The sequence below is a fragment of the Neofelis nebulosa genome, chromosome 7 (genome assembly GCF_028018385.1).
Source record: "Neofelis nebulosa isolate mNeoNeb1 chromosome 7, mNeoNeb1.pri, whole genome shotgun sequence".
Taxonomy (NCBI): domain Eukaryota; kingdom Metazoa; phylum Chordata; class Mammalia; order Carnivora; family Felidae; genus Neofelis; species Neofelis nebulosa.
In genome coordinates this window covers 116359187-116376891 of record NC_080788.1, presented here as the reverse complement: position 1 = coordinate 116376891, position 17705 = coordinate 116359187, and the positions used below count along the sequence as shown (strand labels likewise).

At 43.7% G+C, this 17705-nt stretch overlaps 1 protein-coding gene across 4 annotated transcripts in view; it reads right to left on the bottom strand.

Annotated features, from left to right (window-relative positions):
• Positions 1-17705, bottom strand: part of SUSD6 (sushi domain containing 6) — a 100035-nt gene that overhangs the window by 52174 nt on the left and 30156 nt on the right. For 2 of the 4 annotated variants that reach the window (XM_058739468.1, XM_058739469.1), the window contains exon 2: positions 93-293. In XM_058739468.1, coding sequence (XP_058595451.1) covers positions 93-213 — 121 coding nt within the window. In that variant the 5' untranslated portion in view covers positions 214-293. Of the gene's footprint in view, positions 1-92; positions 294-2734; positions 2889-17705 lie in introns of those variants that run through there. The other 2 variants (XM_058739470.1, XM_058739471.1) reach the window with 2 other exon arrangements.

Below are 17705 nucleotides of genomic sequence, written 5' to 3'. Positions count from 1 at the left end.
TCCCGCTAGATGGACAGTGCCCTATCCCAGCCTTTGGGAGAAAAATGGTACTGAGTCTTTTCCCTCCCACACAGGGGCAGTCGGGGACCCACCTGAGGCAAGTCCGTCTCCAAGGAGGGTGCTAAGGATCACCAGTGGAAGGAACACTCCATGTCCCGCGGAGGCCACGGCCAACGCTGAGGTGCTCTTTGGTGTTATCCTGCCATGGCACATCTTTTATCCGTCCAAGTTATTTTAAAAAGAAAAAATTTAAAAGCCAGAAGAATTCTAAAGTCAGCCACGGGTAGATTTACCTATAAAAAAAAAACAAACAGAAAACAAGGACATAAGTGAAAACTTTGGCCCTAAGTTAGCTGCAAGTAGGCACTGTAGCAAGGAAGCCATAATCACATACAAAATGCTAGTAACTGAATTCCTGCTGCCAGAAGGGACAGGCACATAAGTGGCTTTTCAAATCCTATGTGGGGAAATGCCGAAGCCTGCAGCAAGCTGCCATCAGTGTCAGCATCTAGGAGCCAGATCCTCGCTCTAGGACGAGGAGACCAACACAAGCTCACCTGGAAATCTGTCAGGCATGGCAGAACTTTCAGCAACTGCCCAGGCTCTGCCCCCACCGCCTCCAACAGAGAAGAGGAGAGAGAGGCAGCTGTTGACACAGATGCTACACCCCTGAGTCAGGCTTTGCCTTTGCCATTTGGACTCAGAGCGAGTTCAACCGACCGAAAGGAAAAAAAAATAGAGAACACGTGTCTTAAAGGGAGAAATACACCGCCTAGAGAAGGAATGCAGCTGCGGGAGCCAAGGGCCCACGGCTAGGCTTGCTCAGCTGCCAGAGGCCGGATAAGCCCCTGAGGATCTGACGCTGACTCCACAGCCATGAATCTCAAAAATGGACCAATTACTCCAGGCTCACCTGACACACCTGTGACCCCAAGAGGCCACACTTGCTGGGTGTCCCTGACAAGGACTGGGAGAGGATGGGCTGTGACTGTTAATTAGCACCCCCACCCACTCTAGTTCAGACGATGACTTCAGAAGAGTAGGAACCAGGGTCTTTAAAAAATATATGTATCAGGGGTTAAGACTTTAAGGGATTACTTTCTATAAGCCTTCAGAGAAGCAGCTGAGTTGATGATGATACATTATGATATGGGCCTATTATATTTTAGTTAAGTCATTTGATTTTATTTACCCTAGTTTATAACAAGTATTCCAAATAATAAGATTATACTCCCTTTTTAAATTCCATACACACCTCCTTCTCCATTAATAAGGCTTTATGTAAATAGATAAGGGAGCCTGCCATCTACAACCCTAATAAAGGATGCCTCTGAGACTCTGCCAGGGATATTAAACAGACCTGCCTTTAATCCATGTCTGAAGCCTTGACTCAGGCCTACATCCCCTTCTAAAGAGAGTTACTGCAAACAGCAACATGAGCTACCTCAGCATGAAGGAAAAGCAGCTAGGAGGGCCTTCAATGAGCATGAGCTAGCCACTGGGTCCTTACTCACTACCCCTAAATAGCTGTGACTATAGCAGTCTTCTGTCCACAGCTTTTACCCAGACTCCAACTTGAGCCTTTAAAGCTGTAGAAAAGGGATGGTTCATGAAGAGGTCTAGGGGTGGAGTCTGTAAGTGACCGAAAACAGTACGCAAAACCATGTGTGTGTAAATGTGTGGAATGTGTATATATTTATGTGGCTAAGAACAGCAGAGTTAGAATGCCAGAATTCCAATCTGTGTCCTCTATTATGACCATGTGGCCAAATCACTCTCTTAGCCTCAGTTTCCTCATCTGTAAAATGGGAGCAGTAACCATGTCTTCATTGGTTTGACGTAAGGATTAGGATCAGACAAAGCACTTGGCAGTTCCTGGCACTTTGCCAGTACTCAGTAAATACTGCCTGCTGTTGCTGTTGTAATTAGTAATAAGGCTGAGCTGCAGAGACCTTAGAGGTCATCAGGCTTTACCTCCTCATTCAGCAGATGTCAAAACCCAAGGTCAGAAGAGGTTCAACAATATGTCCAGTTAGCAATGGGTGCTGTCATTTTTGATTCATCCACAGCAGGTATTTGTACCAGGCAGTCATCACCCCCTGAAGGCAACATTGAGAATAACACGTGGTTGGGCCACATTACAGCACGTGCACAACAAATATTTCTATAGTGAATGGATGGGGCTGGATCAGAGTGGTGCTTAGGTATTCTGTGCACAAGTGAAGGTAACCAAGAGAGACTCCCCAGAGGAGGTGATGCTGACTGCTAGTGCATATGTTTAGTGAAAAAGAAGGTACCAAATACAAGTGGAACAGAACAATGGGAGCACAGCACACTTGGCAGAGGCTAGAGTTAAGGGCTAGGCCAAGGAGGTTAAACTTTACCCTGAAAACCAATTACAGCTTAGAGGATCATAAACAGAGGAGTTATAAGACCAAATTCATTTAGGAAGAGCACTGTGGCAAGGATTTTAGAGGAAGGGAAGTGGGGGGCATCAAGTGGTAAAGGATCTTAAATTTAGCATCATTAACGTGGAGCTCTTTCGAGGGCAATTTGACAATATCTGTCACATATTCTCTAACCTATCAGTTCTACTTCTAGAATCCGTCCTCAAAAATCGCATGAGCAATGATACAGATGCAAGATAGTCACTGAATTCTTTGTACTGGCAAAAGACTGAAGTGAGGCAAGTTAAACAAGTGGTCATACACACACCTAACAAAATACCACGTACTGGTCTAAAAAGAGTTAGGCAGGAGGTGCCTCAGTGGCTCAGTCGGTTAAGCATCCAACTCTTGATCTCAGCTCAGGTCTTGATCTCAGCGTTCTGGGTTCAAGCCCCATGATGGGCTCCATGCTGGGTGTGGAGCCTACTAAAAAAATTAAAAAGAACTAGGCAGGTCTAGTCTGTCCTCATATATGAAATGACTTCCACAATCAGTACATGAAGAAAGCCACTTGCGAGGCTGCATGTATTTTTAAAGGGGATACACACACACACACACACACACACACACACACACACTCTTGCATGCCATGAAAATCTCTGCCTGGAATGTTGCACAAGAAATCGGTAGCTAATAATTGCCTTCAGGGTGGAGAAGTGAGCAATTAATAGGGAAATAACTCGTTTTTCACCATATGTATTCCTTTTTAATGTCCTTGAGTATACTGTACCTTGTGCATGCATTACCTCTTCAAACAGATAAAATGTAAAATAAAATTAATGTAGCCATGTGTTCCAGTAGACCACCTGTCTCCTCCCTCAACATACGGACTGATGTTCAAATAAACCTGATTGCTCCTCCTGCCAGGAATATAGTCACTCTTAGGGCTCAGCACAAGAGTTGCCTGGAGGAATTCTTTTCTGACACTTCACACCACACCCACCTCCAGTAGGACTAACCCCCTCTTATTCCCAAAGTGTCTTGAGCACCCTGCTAGGACTGTACCTCTAACAGGTTAATGCGTCTACATGTTTATCTGTCTCACCTCACCAGACTCAAAGCTCCTTGAAGGCAGTGAACAAATGCCTGCCAAACTCATGAATACTGTGGGGAGGAGACAATAGAGAATTAGGAAAAAGATACACAAATAGGAGCTCCTGTTTTGTCTTATTTGAGAGAAACAACGGACTCCTCCCCCTGACTTAAGCAGCTCCCTGGGCCAAAGGACCAATTCCACCACGAAGCCTAACACCTGATCAAGTGCATGACAGATGGGGTAGTGATGATGGGGGCTTTGCAAAGAAGAGAAAAGATGAATAGAGAATAGAGGGTAGTCAGTGGGAGTGTTTACTTGCAAGGCTAGGCCAAGAGTTAGTGCTTCAGAAACAATAGAGAGAAAAGCGAAGCCCTGTGACCCCAGGGTATTGCTCAGAATGGGAGAACCTGGCTACTGTGGAGAAAAGGTCACACTATACATATCTTATCATTTTAAGAAGGCATCTGCTTTAAACACAGAATTAAAAAATAAAATAAAACCTGGACTTGAACTGTGGCTTTAGAGCAAGTGAAAAGAAAAACATTTCAGAAAAAATTAACTAGATATTCATTATCCCTAGAGAAATACATGGAGGAGTAGGAGGAGGGGAAGGGGAAAGAGGAGGAAGAAGAGGGAGGAGGAGGAGGAAGAAGAGGAAGGAGGAGGAGGAAGAGGAAGAAGATCCTGGTTGTCTGGGCTGGGGGAGGAAGGAATGCGGAGTTAGTGTTTAACAAGTACAAAGTTCCGTTTTTGCCAGATGCCAAGAGTTCTGGAGACGGACGGTGGTGATGGTTGCACAACAGTGGGAATGTGCTTAATGTCACTGACCTGCATACTTACAACTGGTTTAAGATGATTGATTTCATTTTATGTGTATTTTACCACAAAAAATATTGGAAAAAAGTTATGATTAAAGAGGAGCCTGGAACTAAGCCTCGTCTTTAAAGATGGCACTTATCCACCCTCACAAGGCATGTCACATTTAAACTTAGAGGTAAGAAGAGAAAAGAAAGAAAAGAGAAAGCCTGAGGTTGCATGTCAGTCCCATCTCTGCCACTAAACAGCTGGCTGGTCTCCCTGGCTTCCATTTGCACATCTAAGAAAGGCTCTACGGTCTCTCTCAGCCACAGAATTCTCCAAACATCCAAGCTTCTCTGTGTATCACACAACCCTTCCTCCAGCAGCCAGTTTCCCCTCTAAAATATGGGGTGTAGAGGAGTCATGGAAAGTCTGCATTCATCCTTTTCTGATAATCTTTCCTGGGACCATGGCTGCACCCCAACAGTGTGTGGTAGAAAGAGACCCCATGAGCTAGAATGTCAGCCCCTCAAGGTCAGTGTCTGGTCTTTCCCCCTCAGTGAACTCAGAACATTAAAAGCAGGGTGACTGTGCTCTGCTGAACGTCATGAACATTCATTTCCTGTTCAAAATGATCCTCTGTGACGATCCATGGCTCTGATTTGGGGAAGCCACTTACCTCATTTTTGCCTCTGTTACCTCATTTCTGCCTTGTTTCCTCATCTATAAAACGGGGTTGTTGCTTGCTTTAAATATCTCCCTACTCTCTAATGAGGCTCAAAAAGGACAAAATACAAAGGACAGCTCTATAAACTGAAAAGACTCAGGTCCTTCTATCTACAGTTCTGGCCTAGAAGCCAACACAGCAGAGGTCTGAGAAACTGCTCATAAAAAATGACGATGAAAACAGGACAGGCTTCTGGAGTAAAGGACAACCTGTAACATGAACCCAAAGTTCACGTGGTTTGCGTATCGTTGCCATAGATGCTTCCAGGTTAACCAAAGAGCCTGAAAAGATTAAAGGTGTCCTCAGAGTCACCTTCAAAAATGGCTCACAGACTAGGGAAGCAGCAGCACCAGGTAGGGCCAGCCATGAAACCACCACAGCACCCTGTCCCCAAGACAGCTGAGGGCCCAGACCTCCTCAGCCCATGTGCCTGGTTGCCTTGGGGCCTACCCCTGGAGAATGTCACAGTCCTCCTGGAGTGGCAGGGTCATGTCACATTCTACTGATCTCTCCTTTGTGAGACAAGGGTCCTGACTCTGTCAAGCTTGGCTCCCAGGTGCTAAGTAGGTTTCTCTACAGTTCTAGGAGATCAGCCTCAGTCTCCATGTAATTGTCAGGATTGATTATTTCCTAAACTATGACCCATCTCTCCATTAGTTAAGAGAGGAAACTAGATGGGTAAAACCAACAAAATCCTTTCCTTGCCTCAGAACTAGTCGGGAAAGAAGATGGTGGTAGTAGACAGTCTGGAACAAGAAAGTCTGTTTTTTTTCCATGAACCGACTTCACCAGCCCCAGTGCTGCTACGTGACGGTGGAAGACAAAGAATAGTTCATGAAATGTGACCAGAATTTAACCAGTTAATTACCTTTCAGAGTGTAAAGATAGGAAGTCCTAACTCTGCAAAGTCCAAAGTCTCCCAGAGGGTTTGATAAGAGAAGTGGCTAACGTGCCAGGGAGGCCTCTCTTCCTGCTCCCTTTCTTCTCTTCCATGTCTCCCTCACTTCCCTCCCACTCACCCTGAAATAGCTAGGCCACGGCAGCAAAAGACATCTAAACGTTTATCAGATCCTAATGCTTCCCACTCTTGCTTCCAAAATGAAAAAATGAAGTTACTTCTAGATGTCTTTAGTTTACTTTTCCCCCCTGTGACTCTTTCCAATCTTGCTAACCCCTGTATCTTCCCCTTCCTTTTGTGCCACTAACATGTGAGGGCCTCAACAGGCACAAACTCTTCTACTGGACTTGAAGATCCGTGACAGACAGAACGGTACCTTATCCATTTCCTTTTCATCTCCAGCTCCAAAGCCCAAAAGACACAAACTCATTAAAATTCACCTCCTAGAAATACCAAAATAACCCTCAGCTTTCCTCATAAGCCACCTAAACCAGAATAGGGTAGGTGTTAGCAGTTTTTCTGAATCACCTTGATATTCTTTGTATCCTTGTCTGGCTTCTCCAGAAGCTACATCCTCTTGTTGTCACACTTTCCCCCTACCGTATTCATCAGGCTGCAGACAGCAGGACATCAGCAGACAAGCTGCCCCCACCCCCATCCTAAGGCTTCTCTTTAACAGTCTCCAACCTAACAGCAGAAGGACTGCAGCATGGACCTGAATGCATAAGAGAGCTCTAGGTCCCAGCTCCACCAACCAGTCATTCTTCCTGGTCTTCAGGGGGTGGGCCTGGATGATCCCCAAATGCCCTTTCAGTTCTAAGGAATCTGGAATGTCTTCTAGGGAATAGGAGGGGCCCAGGAATATTTTCTCCAAAAACATAAGTAAGCAAAAGTACTAACTGGAAGGAACAAATGTTAAATCCTTCCTCTATGTTCTGCATGAGGAGTCCTCTCCCCCTTCATCTTCCAAGACCCATCCTAGCATCTGTCTCCCTCTGCACTGCAGCAAACTCAGGAAACTCCACTTTCCCATTTAGAGCTTAATCAATCCATCAGCACATTTGTATAGGCCATTTGTACACAGTGTTCCTAAAGTGCTTTCCAAAAATAACAAATGTCTGACAACAACAACAAAAAAACCCAGCCTCCACGTGTACACGTGCACGCACACACATGCGCACATACACACACAAGCGTGCGCGCGCATGAGACACAGCCTGCGTCACACACAGGGACCACTGCAGAGCTGTAGGGGCCCAGAGAAAAGAGAGAAGGACTGAAGAGAACAAAATAACACACAAAGACTCAAGACAGGACAGAAAAAAAAGGAGAGTGAAGGCAGAGTGGCTGTGAGCAGGGACTTGGCTCAGTCAGTAAATTTCCGACCCTGAAGGCAGGAAACCGCTGCTTCTTTAGTCCCAGCTTCACCAATAACTGATGGGCTGAACTAGGACAAATCACACCACCTCCCTATGCCTCTGTCTCCTCATAAGTAAAATGAAACAGTTCAACTAAATATTTCTCAGGCAGACTGGGATGGTGGAAAGATTCTAGCAGACTGGGCCAGAATCTCTGCTCTGCTTGGATATTATTAGTGGGGTGATCTAGGGCAAATCATTCAGTTCCCATCTATAAACTGGATACACAATACCCACTTTATTGGGTTGTTGTGAGATGGAAATGAGATAAATGTGAAGGATGCAGGATGGTGTATGGAACAGTGGGCACTCAAATCAGTGCTGGCTAAGGCCCCTTCCTGCTCTGACCAGCTCTGATTGAGCAGCCACTGGATTCCTAAAGGGCACTGTTTCAGCTGGGCTGGAAACATATGCCCTGAGACTACGCTCAAAACACAAATTAGTTTAGATGAAAAAATTGCCAACAGGTGAACCTCCAAGGTTCTCCTCCATGAAGTTCTAAAAATCTATCTTTGGGGCGCCTGGGTGGCGCAGTTGGTTAAGCGTCCGACTTCAGCCAGGTCACGATCTCGCGGTCCGTGAGTTCGAGCCCCGCGTCAGGCTCTGGGCTGATGGCTCGGAGCCTGGAACCTGTTTCCGATTCTGTGTCTCCCTCTCTCTCTGCCCCTCCCCCGTTCATGCTCTGTCTCTCTCTGTCCCAAAAATAAATTAAAAATGTTGAAAAAAAAAAAAAATTAAAAAAAATAAATAAAAAAATAAAAATCTATCTTTGGGGGTACCTGGGTGGCTCAGTCGGTTAAGTGTCTGACTTCAGCTCAGGTCATGATCTTGCAGTTCACTGGCTTGAGCTCCACGTCGGGCTCTGTGCTGACAGCTCAGAGCTTGGAGCCTGCCTCAGATTCTGTGTCTCCCTCTCTCTCTGCTCCTCCCCCACTCACGCTCTGTCTCACTCTTTCTCTCAAAAATAAACATTAAAATAAAATTTTTAATAAAAAAATAAAAAATGTATCTTTTAAGGAACTTAGCACTCCTTCCTGCAAAATTAAATAATTATGTACGTGATTATACTAAAGCAATATTTGTGTCCAGGGGGACACAGGAGTTTTCTAGTCTGAGTGTGTAGTAGGGAAGGATGAGGCACCGAGCTTACATGTTTATTACATATATACACACACTCATTACCTCATTAAATAGGTGCCATTACCCCTCTTCTACAGATAAATGAAATCCAAGGGGCCAAAAGCCTATCCTTCTCTGCTTTCCTACTGCAAAGGGCTCCCTGTTTTTTTGTTGTCCAAATACAAGATAAAGTTTAGTTGCATCAGTTGAGCCCATAAACATGGAAGGCCCTTCTGAACCCAAAGCATCACTGCCTGAGCGATGAACGGGACAACCAATCATATCCCTCCCCAAGGCCTGCTCAGTTACTTAACTGCTGTATGTTGCATATACTGCAGATAATAAATTCCTGCAGAGACCACCAACTCTGCCTCTTTCTGTGCCTCAAAGCACTCAACATTTACTTGTTCACTGAAGGAGGAAAAAAGATAAACCCAAAAGACATAATTTGTGTAGGAAATAAAAGATGGCAAAGTCTCAACAGACATAAAACAGGAGGGGAAAGGGGCATAAATCCTGAAGTTTGGGCCAGGTAGCAAAACAAATGCTTGGCAGAAGGGGCTGTAATTGGTTCATAGACCCCAGAGACATATCTATGTGTCATCATACCCCTCTGTTTGGTTCCTATCAGAGCTAAGTGGAGCAGGCTTCAATACCCACTGGACAAATAAAGTCTGGGAAGCTGATCTGCTAAATCTGACTTCTTACGGCTCGGTGTTTGCAGTGACTATACTGCAATTCAGCAAATATTTACTGGCTGTCTTCAGTGCAAGGCTTGGGTGATCACAGAAATGAAGTGCAGCACAGACATGAATTCCCCACTCTCAAGGAATTCACAGTCTACGTGAGAGGAATTATAAGCTTATCTATATAACACCATGGAAGTGTTATAAGAGCCCAATAAAATGGCTATTTTAAAAAAAAAAAAAAAGTGCTATGAGGGGGCGCCTGGGTGGCTCAGTCAGTTAAGCGTCTGACTTCAGCTCAGGTCATGATCTCACAGTTCATGGGTTCAAGCCCTGCATCGGGCCCTGTGCTGACAGCTTAGAACCTACAGTCTGCTTCGGATTCTGTGTCTTCCTCTCCATCTGCCCCTCCTCAGCTTGTTTGTTCGTTCTCTCTCTCAAAAATAAACATTAAAAAAATGAACAAAATAAATAAAAATCAAAAGTGCTATGAGAATGCAGAGGAGGTAGGAACAGTGACTTCTGAGTGGGAACAGGGGGAGGGGGAAAAGAAAGGTTGAACTGGACCGTGAAGCTCATGCACATACCTAGTGAGCTCTCAGGACAGATTGCATGCGCAGTGCTAATTATAAAGAAAGACAAAGAAATGGAAGAGCAATTCACCAAAAGGATGGCAGAGAGAGAAAGACCAAAAGAAAAAAAAAATAAGTGGTAATTTTGTCTGCCAGGCCCCACTGACTGCTGTCTGGTAATGAGAAATAAATACCTATGTATATACCTTCAATCAAGATATTTAGGCTCTAGGATTGCAGTTTCCAAAGTACTCATAGCTGTGCAGGAAACACCTCCTCCAGGTCAAAAATAGCAAACCCAAGAGAAATGCCTGATGCAGTTATATTTACTTTTTACCATCTCTGTGGATCACTTCCCAAAGGCCTCCAAATGGGATGGTATAAACAGGTCTGTGTCACTTCCTGGTTCTCAGGCCTTCTGCTACATTCCCAGTCAGTCTGGGAAGGCTGCCTATTTAAAAATAAACTTTAAAAAACTCACCAAAACCCTAACTCTAAACCATCCTTTCCTCTACTTCGTTCAATTTCACTAAAACTTAAAGGGACTGAATAAGAAACGAGACACAAATGACCACAAAGAATGAATTCTCAGCTCAAAACAAAAATATATGCTGAGTTCAGAGTCAGGAGATTTGCATTCTACTCATGTTCTGCCTGTAACTGGAAAATTTGACCTTCAGTAAGCAAGATGCTTCATCTTTCTGCACAATAGCTGCTTCAGCATACTTAACTCCAATGCAGCTATTCATTTGCTCTGGACCTCAGTTTCCTTATCTATAAAATAGCACTAATAACAGCTACCTCATGGGTAAGTATTATATGGGGAAATGCATGTAAAGCACTTAACATAATACCTGGAACTTAGTGAACTGTCAAACATGTTAGGTATTCTAATTATTACCAGCTATCATTATTACTATTGCTACTTTTTGAAAACATGTCAGGGTTGGGCTAGATGACTACTACATGAAGAGCTTCTCTGGCTCCAACATCCTATGATTTCTTTTTTTGAGACAGAGAGAGAGAGAAAGAGAGGGTGCCCAAGTGGGGCAGAGGGAGAGAGAGAAAGATCTTATTAAGCAGGCTCCACGCTAACACAGGACCTGATCCCATGACTATGGGTTCCTGACCTGAGCCGAAATCAAGAGGCAGACACTCAACCGACTAAGCCCCATATGATTCATTGTCTCCATTTCTTTTTTCTTTTTTTTAAGAAAGTTTACTTATTTATTTTGAAAAGGACAGAGAGTGCAAGTCGGGGAGAAGTGGAGAAAGGGGGACAGAGAATCTGAAGTGGGCTCTGTGCTGATGGCAGAGAGCCAGATGCAGGGATCAAACTCAGGAACTGTGAGATCATGACCTGAGCCAAAGTCAGACACTTCACTGACTGAGCCACTCAGGTGCCCCACCTTTTCTTTTCTTTTCTTTCCTTTTCCTTTCTTTTTAAGGGGCTAGATGAAAAAGGAAATAAATTTGGTAAAGCATTATAGTTACAAACATATCCTCAGCATTTATGTTACAAACACTAGGATACTATTAGGAAATCCATCAGTGAGTGCAAGGAGGCATACTACCCTCCCCAATGGAAAAGTCTTACCTATTCCTGCATTAAACCCATAGCATGTGGCAAGTTCACCCACAACACACTGCCTCTACTCCCATGAACACCAAGGACAATGCCCTCATGAGCCAGTACAGTCTGACTTCACCCACCTCATCTTTAACTGATAGCAGCTCCTTAGAGCAGCCCTAAAAGATAGCACAGTGGCCAATCCACCCATTTCTAATAATGACTAACCCTTCCACAAAGTGTTCCTGTTTTAAATTAAAAACTGCCTTCTCCTTAATAGAATTTGAATGTGGCCAAAAGTCAGATGCCCTTCCCAAAAGTTAGAGTGTAATCAGAGGTATTCAGCTTCATGAAGGCCAAAGTGCTAGCTAAATTATAATTAAATTCAGATGAAATTAATAAACTTTTTCTCTTATTTATTCATTCAATTTTCATGATGTGCCAAATGCTGTAGAAGATGCCAAAAATAGGATGGGGTGAGTAAAAACAACAATAAAGGATGACGCCAAGGGTTTTGGCCTAAGTGATGGGGTGACTGGTGAAAGCCAGCAAAGGAGAAAAAGAACACAGGTGGAGGAGCAGATCTAGGGGACGAATGTAATGAACTGAGTTCAGGTAATTCTTGGATATGCTGAATTAGACACTTCAAGGATATCCATGTAGAAAGGTCTAGCAGGCAAATTGGAAATAAGCATGGTGCTCGCTTTGGCAGCACATATATTAAAACTGGGGGGTGACTAGGTGGCTCAGTTGGGTTAGGTGTCTGACTTCAGCTCAGGTCATGATCTCAGTTCACGGGTTGAAGCCCCGCGTCGGGCTCTGTGCTGACAGCTCAGAGCCTGGAGCCTGCTTGGGATTCTGTGTCTCCCTCTCTTGGTGTCCCTTCCCTGCTCGCTCGTGCTCTCTCTCAAAAGCAAACATTTTTAAAAAATAATAAAAAAAAAAATTGGAATGATACAGAGAAGATTAGAATGGCAGGAAATGAGCATGAAACTCTGCAGAGCGCTTTGAGCTTGGAGTTAGCAGCCTATAAGTGATGGCTGAATACATGCACAATAGATGGACTCACCTAAGAGAGCTGAGTGGGAAGAGAAGAGAGTCAAGGACAGAATCCTGGGAAGAACACTAACTTTTTAAAGGAACATGTCAAGGAAGGACAGCCCACGAAAGACACTCCAAAAGTACGAGGAAACCAGGGCCTATGCATCAAGATGTCAAGGGAGGGACAGAGAGATTCAAGGAGGATGTAGGGGGAGTTGGCAGTGAAGGTCCACTAAGATGAAGACTGGTCTTGTCACAAGATGCTTGGTGACTTCATCAAGAGTAGTTTCATTAGAGTGGTGAGGGCAGATCATGCTGATCTTAACATGAATTCAAAGTGACAAAGTGGACACAATAAGGGCAAAAATATTTGAGCGAAGAGCTGGAAAAGAAGGGAGGAGAAAGACTGGAGGATGGCTAGAAGGAATTTATATCTTTTTTTTTTTTTTTTAATTTTTTTTTTTCAACGTTTTTTATTTATTTTTGGGACAGAGAGAGACAGAGCATGAACGGGGGAGGGGCAGAGAGAGAGGGAGACACAGAATCGGAAACAGGCTCCAGGCTCCGAGCCATCAGCCCAGAGCCCGACGCGGGGCTCGAACTCATGGACCGCGAGATCGTGACCTGGCTGAAGTCGGACGCTTAACCGACTGCGCCACCCAGGCGCCCCAGGAATTTATATCTTTTAAGCTGTACCTTCTCAGTTAGCCCAAGGATTTAGTTAAAATTCCTGAACTGCCCAGACAGCTTGGAGAACTCCCACAGAGAGTGTCTCTGAACTAACACTCCCGCATGCCATGATTGGCCGAAGCTAGGGAGACACTGGGGATGAATATTAAAGAGCTGCCTGCTTCCTTAATGTTCAACTGCAACAAAAGAGCCTCTCCACTTCTACCCCAAAACTGCTACATCTGTAAGATTCGTGAGAGAAACAGTCTACCTAGTAGCTGAGTCAGAAGCAACCTTTCCTAGTGTCTCTCAGGCCTTAAGATTCTGCATAAATATGGTCCCACTTTCTGCCATTTTCCTCTTTTCTACTCACATGCCACCTGAGTATTTTCCCCTGAGGTTCTGGTGCAGGCTCAGGATTCTAGCAACATGTTCTTCACTTCCATCTACTAAAGCTTAACAGCCCCAATCAGGTACACACTTAAGCTGTACAAGACTCCAAATGTTCTCCATCTTGCGTAAATTCCAAGAAGCCTCTGAATCTATAACCAAACCATGACTCTTCCTGTCCTCTCCCTCACAAATTACCCAAACTTCCTGTAAGCTGTCAAGGTTGGACTGTGAGGTTCCAAGCAAAAACAAGAAGCAGGAACCTGCTTACTGTTCCTTCCCCTTTGATTAGTCCCACGCCCCTGCCCCCACCTATACCCTCCACCAAGGCCTATAAGCTCCAGTTCTAGCTCCAGCCATACTTCCGGTTCTCTACATGCGGAGCTCTAAATCACAGCCCGAGAAGAAAGGAATCTAATTCACAACAGATATTTCCTGAAATCTCCAAACACAGACTCCAAAAGTAATCTCAAATTAGTCAAAATTCAGGCAGAGGTACCAAACAAAGAACTTCATAAAGTCCAGGTTACATCCTGGAAGATGTTAAGAGGGATTATGATAAACACAGCAGACAGAAAGAAATATCATAAATTAATGAGGGAGGGAATCTGGTATTTCCCTCCAGACAGGCATCTGGACTCATTCCTAACAAATATCTTTCTTAAGGAACTTACTGACTTCATTCAACACCTATATTGGGTACCTACATATTCTAGACTCCATGAAAGGCACAAAGATGGGGAAAAGCATATGCCCTAAAAGAGATAACAGTCTACTGGGGGAGGTAAGACACATACAGAGGTAGAAAGTGAGAACACATAGGCGATATACAGCCCAAATGTCAAAAACAAAACACAGAAGTAAGCTGGAGCCCAGAAGAGGGAAATGAAACTGTTAGTTACAGGATCAATCAATGTGGATTTTAGAGTTACACAAAAGTGAGTTCAAATCCTGATTCTGCCTCTTGCTTCTTACAGGTCCTAGGGGTACCACTTTACTGTTGTGAGTCTCTATTTTGTCATATATAAAATGGGGAAAACAACACCGAATGCTTCACAGAATTTCAAAGAGTCCATGATTCACACATATAGGATCTGGCACAGAGTAAGCCTAAGTAAGATGGAAGAGCCACTGAACACAGAGAGTTAAAACTCCCTTCCCCACACAAGGCTCTCTGGAGATGGCTATCTGGCTAACTCACGCATACACAGCTGGGCACCTACTGTTTGTTCATGGATTGTGCCTATTAGTTCAACTAGCTGCCCAGGTTAAATGGGAGCATGGTCAGGAGGCACAGGAAGGAGGCTCAAAGTGTGTATAGATGTGCATGTTTGTGCCAGGATAACACCTAGAAGTGCACCCCCAGCTTTCTGCTAGAAAGTGCAGCACAGGTAAAATTACAGATTGTGCCATGTATAGCCTAATACTGAACCATGCTATTCTCTGGATGCAGGTGTTCAATAAATGTTTGGCAAACTAACAAGATCTAAATCTGAGTAAAATTTGTCTTGATGGATCCATTTTTCAACAAGCAAACACAGGAGGGAAAAAAATATCCAAGGTTGGAAATTAGTCTGAGGGACTTCTACCTCCAGTCATGATGGAATAACAGAGACTAGATTTACTCTCTTTCCTTAAACAACTAGAAAGCCAGATTTAATATATGAAATAATGGCTTTCAGACATTTAACAATAGGCAGCACAGGGCAGTGATCCTTGAAACGCAGTGAACCCTACTAGTGCCCTAGCTAACTCTCCCAGGAGTTTCCAGAACACAAAGCAGAAAGAAGAAACATGAAAGAGTTCAACAATCTCAGAGTTAGAGACAGAGTTGGGAGTGTGGGGAGACCAATGTGGCTAGAATTTGCAGGGCAAAGTAACTAAAAATAAGGAGCCATAAAGAGAAAAAGCCCCAGAGATCTGAAGAGAGAACCCCTTGAAATTTTGGCTGAGTACTCATCTGTGCATGTGTATGAGGAAATTAGCAATGCTGGGGAAAGAATGAACGGAAAGAAGTAGGTGGCATAACCCCCAGAGTTCACACAGAGACAGAAATATTCATGTTCCTACCGGCCAAAGTGGAAAAATGTCCTAACAAACAGGGCATCAGATGGAATCTTCAGAAGGGTTTGGCCTTAGTAATGGGGCCATCCTGGCCCCAGACTAAAGGCTGTTCTGGACCCAATCTAACAAAGCTAAAAAGCAGGCCTTGAAATGAAAGGATCGAACAATTTCCAAGTAACTGAACTGTTTCTGAGAACAAAGCCCAAAAGCATTTAAAGGAATATAAATAGTTCCAGCACCCACAATAATAAAACTCACTATGTCTAGCTTCAAATAAAAAAAATTAACAGGAATGCAAAGAGGCAGAAAAATATGACCATAACTAGAAGAATAATGAAACAAAAGAAACAGGCATAAAACTGACCCAATGACAATGGAAAAGGATGTTAAAATCTCTATTATAAATATTCTCCATGTGTTCAAGAGAGAAGAGGAAGGCATGAGCATGATGAAAGAAATGGAAGACATAAAAAAGACCCAAACTGAACTTCTAGAAGGAAAATATACAAATATCTGAAAGAAAAAGATATAGGATGGGATTAACAGATTAGATACTGTAGAAGAAAAATTAATGAACTCAAAAACACAGCAATAGAAACTATCCAAAATAATATATATAGAACACAGCAGTGGGACACTATCAAGCAGCCTAACATAGATATGTATCCGTATGTATACAGATTATATAATCACATAACGTGTGTGTGTGTGTGTGTGTGTGTGTGTGTATTTATTGGGGATGGGGTAGGTAGACACAAAAAAATTTTCAAGAAATGCCAGAAATTTTTCCAAATTTAATGAAAACTATAAACCCACAGATCCAAGAGCTCATCAAACACCAAGAAGAAGGACAAAAAGAAAACACAAGGCACAACATAATCAAAATGCTGAAACAAGTGATAAAGAGAAAGTGTTGGGGCCCCTGGGTGGCTCAGTCAGTTAGGCAACCGACTCTTGATTTTGGCTCAGGTCATTATCTCACAGTTTGTGGGTTCGAGTCCCACATCGGGCTCTGCACTGACAGAGCAGAGCCTGCTTGGGATTCCCCCCAACCCCTGCCTTTCTCCTGCTTGATGGCTGATTGATTGATAGAGAGATAGTCAGACAGATAAGAAAGTATTAAAAGCAGCCATGGCAGGTAGGGGAATGAGGGACATACTGCGTTCAAAAGAACAAAGAATTTGGGGTGCCCGGGTGGCTCAGTCAGTTAAGCATCCGACTTTGGCTCAGGTCATGATCTCAGGGTCCATGAGTTCGAGCCCCACGTCGGGCTCTGTGCTGACAGCTCAGAGCCTGGAGCCTGCTTCAGATTCTGTGTCTCCCTCTCTCTCTGCCCCTCCCCTGTTCATGCTTTGTCTCTCTCTGCCTCAAAAATAAATAAACATTAAAAAAAAATTTTAAAAAAAGAAGAAGAACAAAGAATTACAGCAGGTTTATTATTAGAAACAATGCAACCCAGGAGGCAATGGAGCATCCAAAAAAGTAATGGGAAAAAAGCAGTCTCGCACTGGTCAAGTTATATTGACTTCATTGAACTATGAGTTTCCCATCACCAATGCTTTTTGTGCCCTGGAGGAACATTTTTCAGGGAGGCCTTGTGCTTAGCACAAGATGGGGAGCGGAGGTACTCAGTGGCCTTAAAAACATAAGTATAGTATCCTATGAAAAACAAAAAGAGGTAAAGACTCTTTCTCAGGTTCACAAAGGGGCATTTAACCATGTTTTTTACCTATGTATTCAGAACATGACAGTTCTTACGTAGCCTTATGTCAATATTGCTTAACACAATGGTAAAGATGCAAGAAAGGTCTACCAGAGCATTCATCCCAAGCAAAAGAAAATCAAACTAGAAAGAAAAAGTAAATCTCACTAAGGAATGGGTCACCTTAACAGCATCGGGCCTGAGCTGGCCTCCCTCCCTTCAAGTATACATATGTGCTGGTTAATGTGTCTCTGATCAGATGAAATGCTTTTTCAGAATGGAAGAATGCTGCTTGAGCAGAAGTAGGTAAGGATAACTAAAGATATGAATGAGAGTTACTAAATTCTTAGCTATGCAATCCTTCCCAGAGCAGCAAAATCCCCTCATTAAGTACCCTGGGCTGGCACCACATTCCTCAGAGTCCAGCCTGCAGCCCTACATCTTGGAGGGACCACTACGATGGCAATTTATCTGACCCATGCATTGGCTGGTCTGGTCTCCCCACTAAACTGTAAACTAAACTGTAAGTGCACAGGAAGGGTGGGTCCCCTTTTATGCTTTCTTTGTA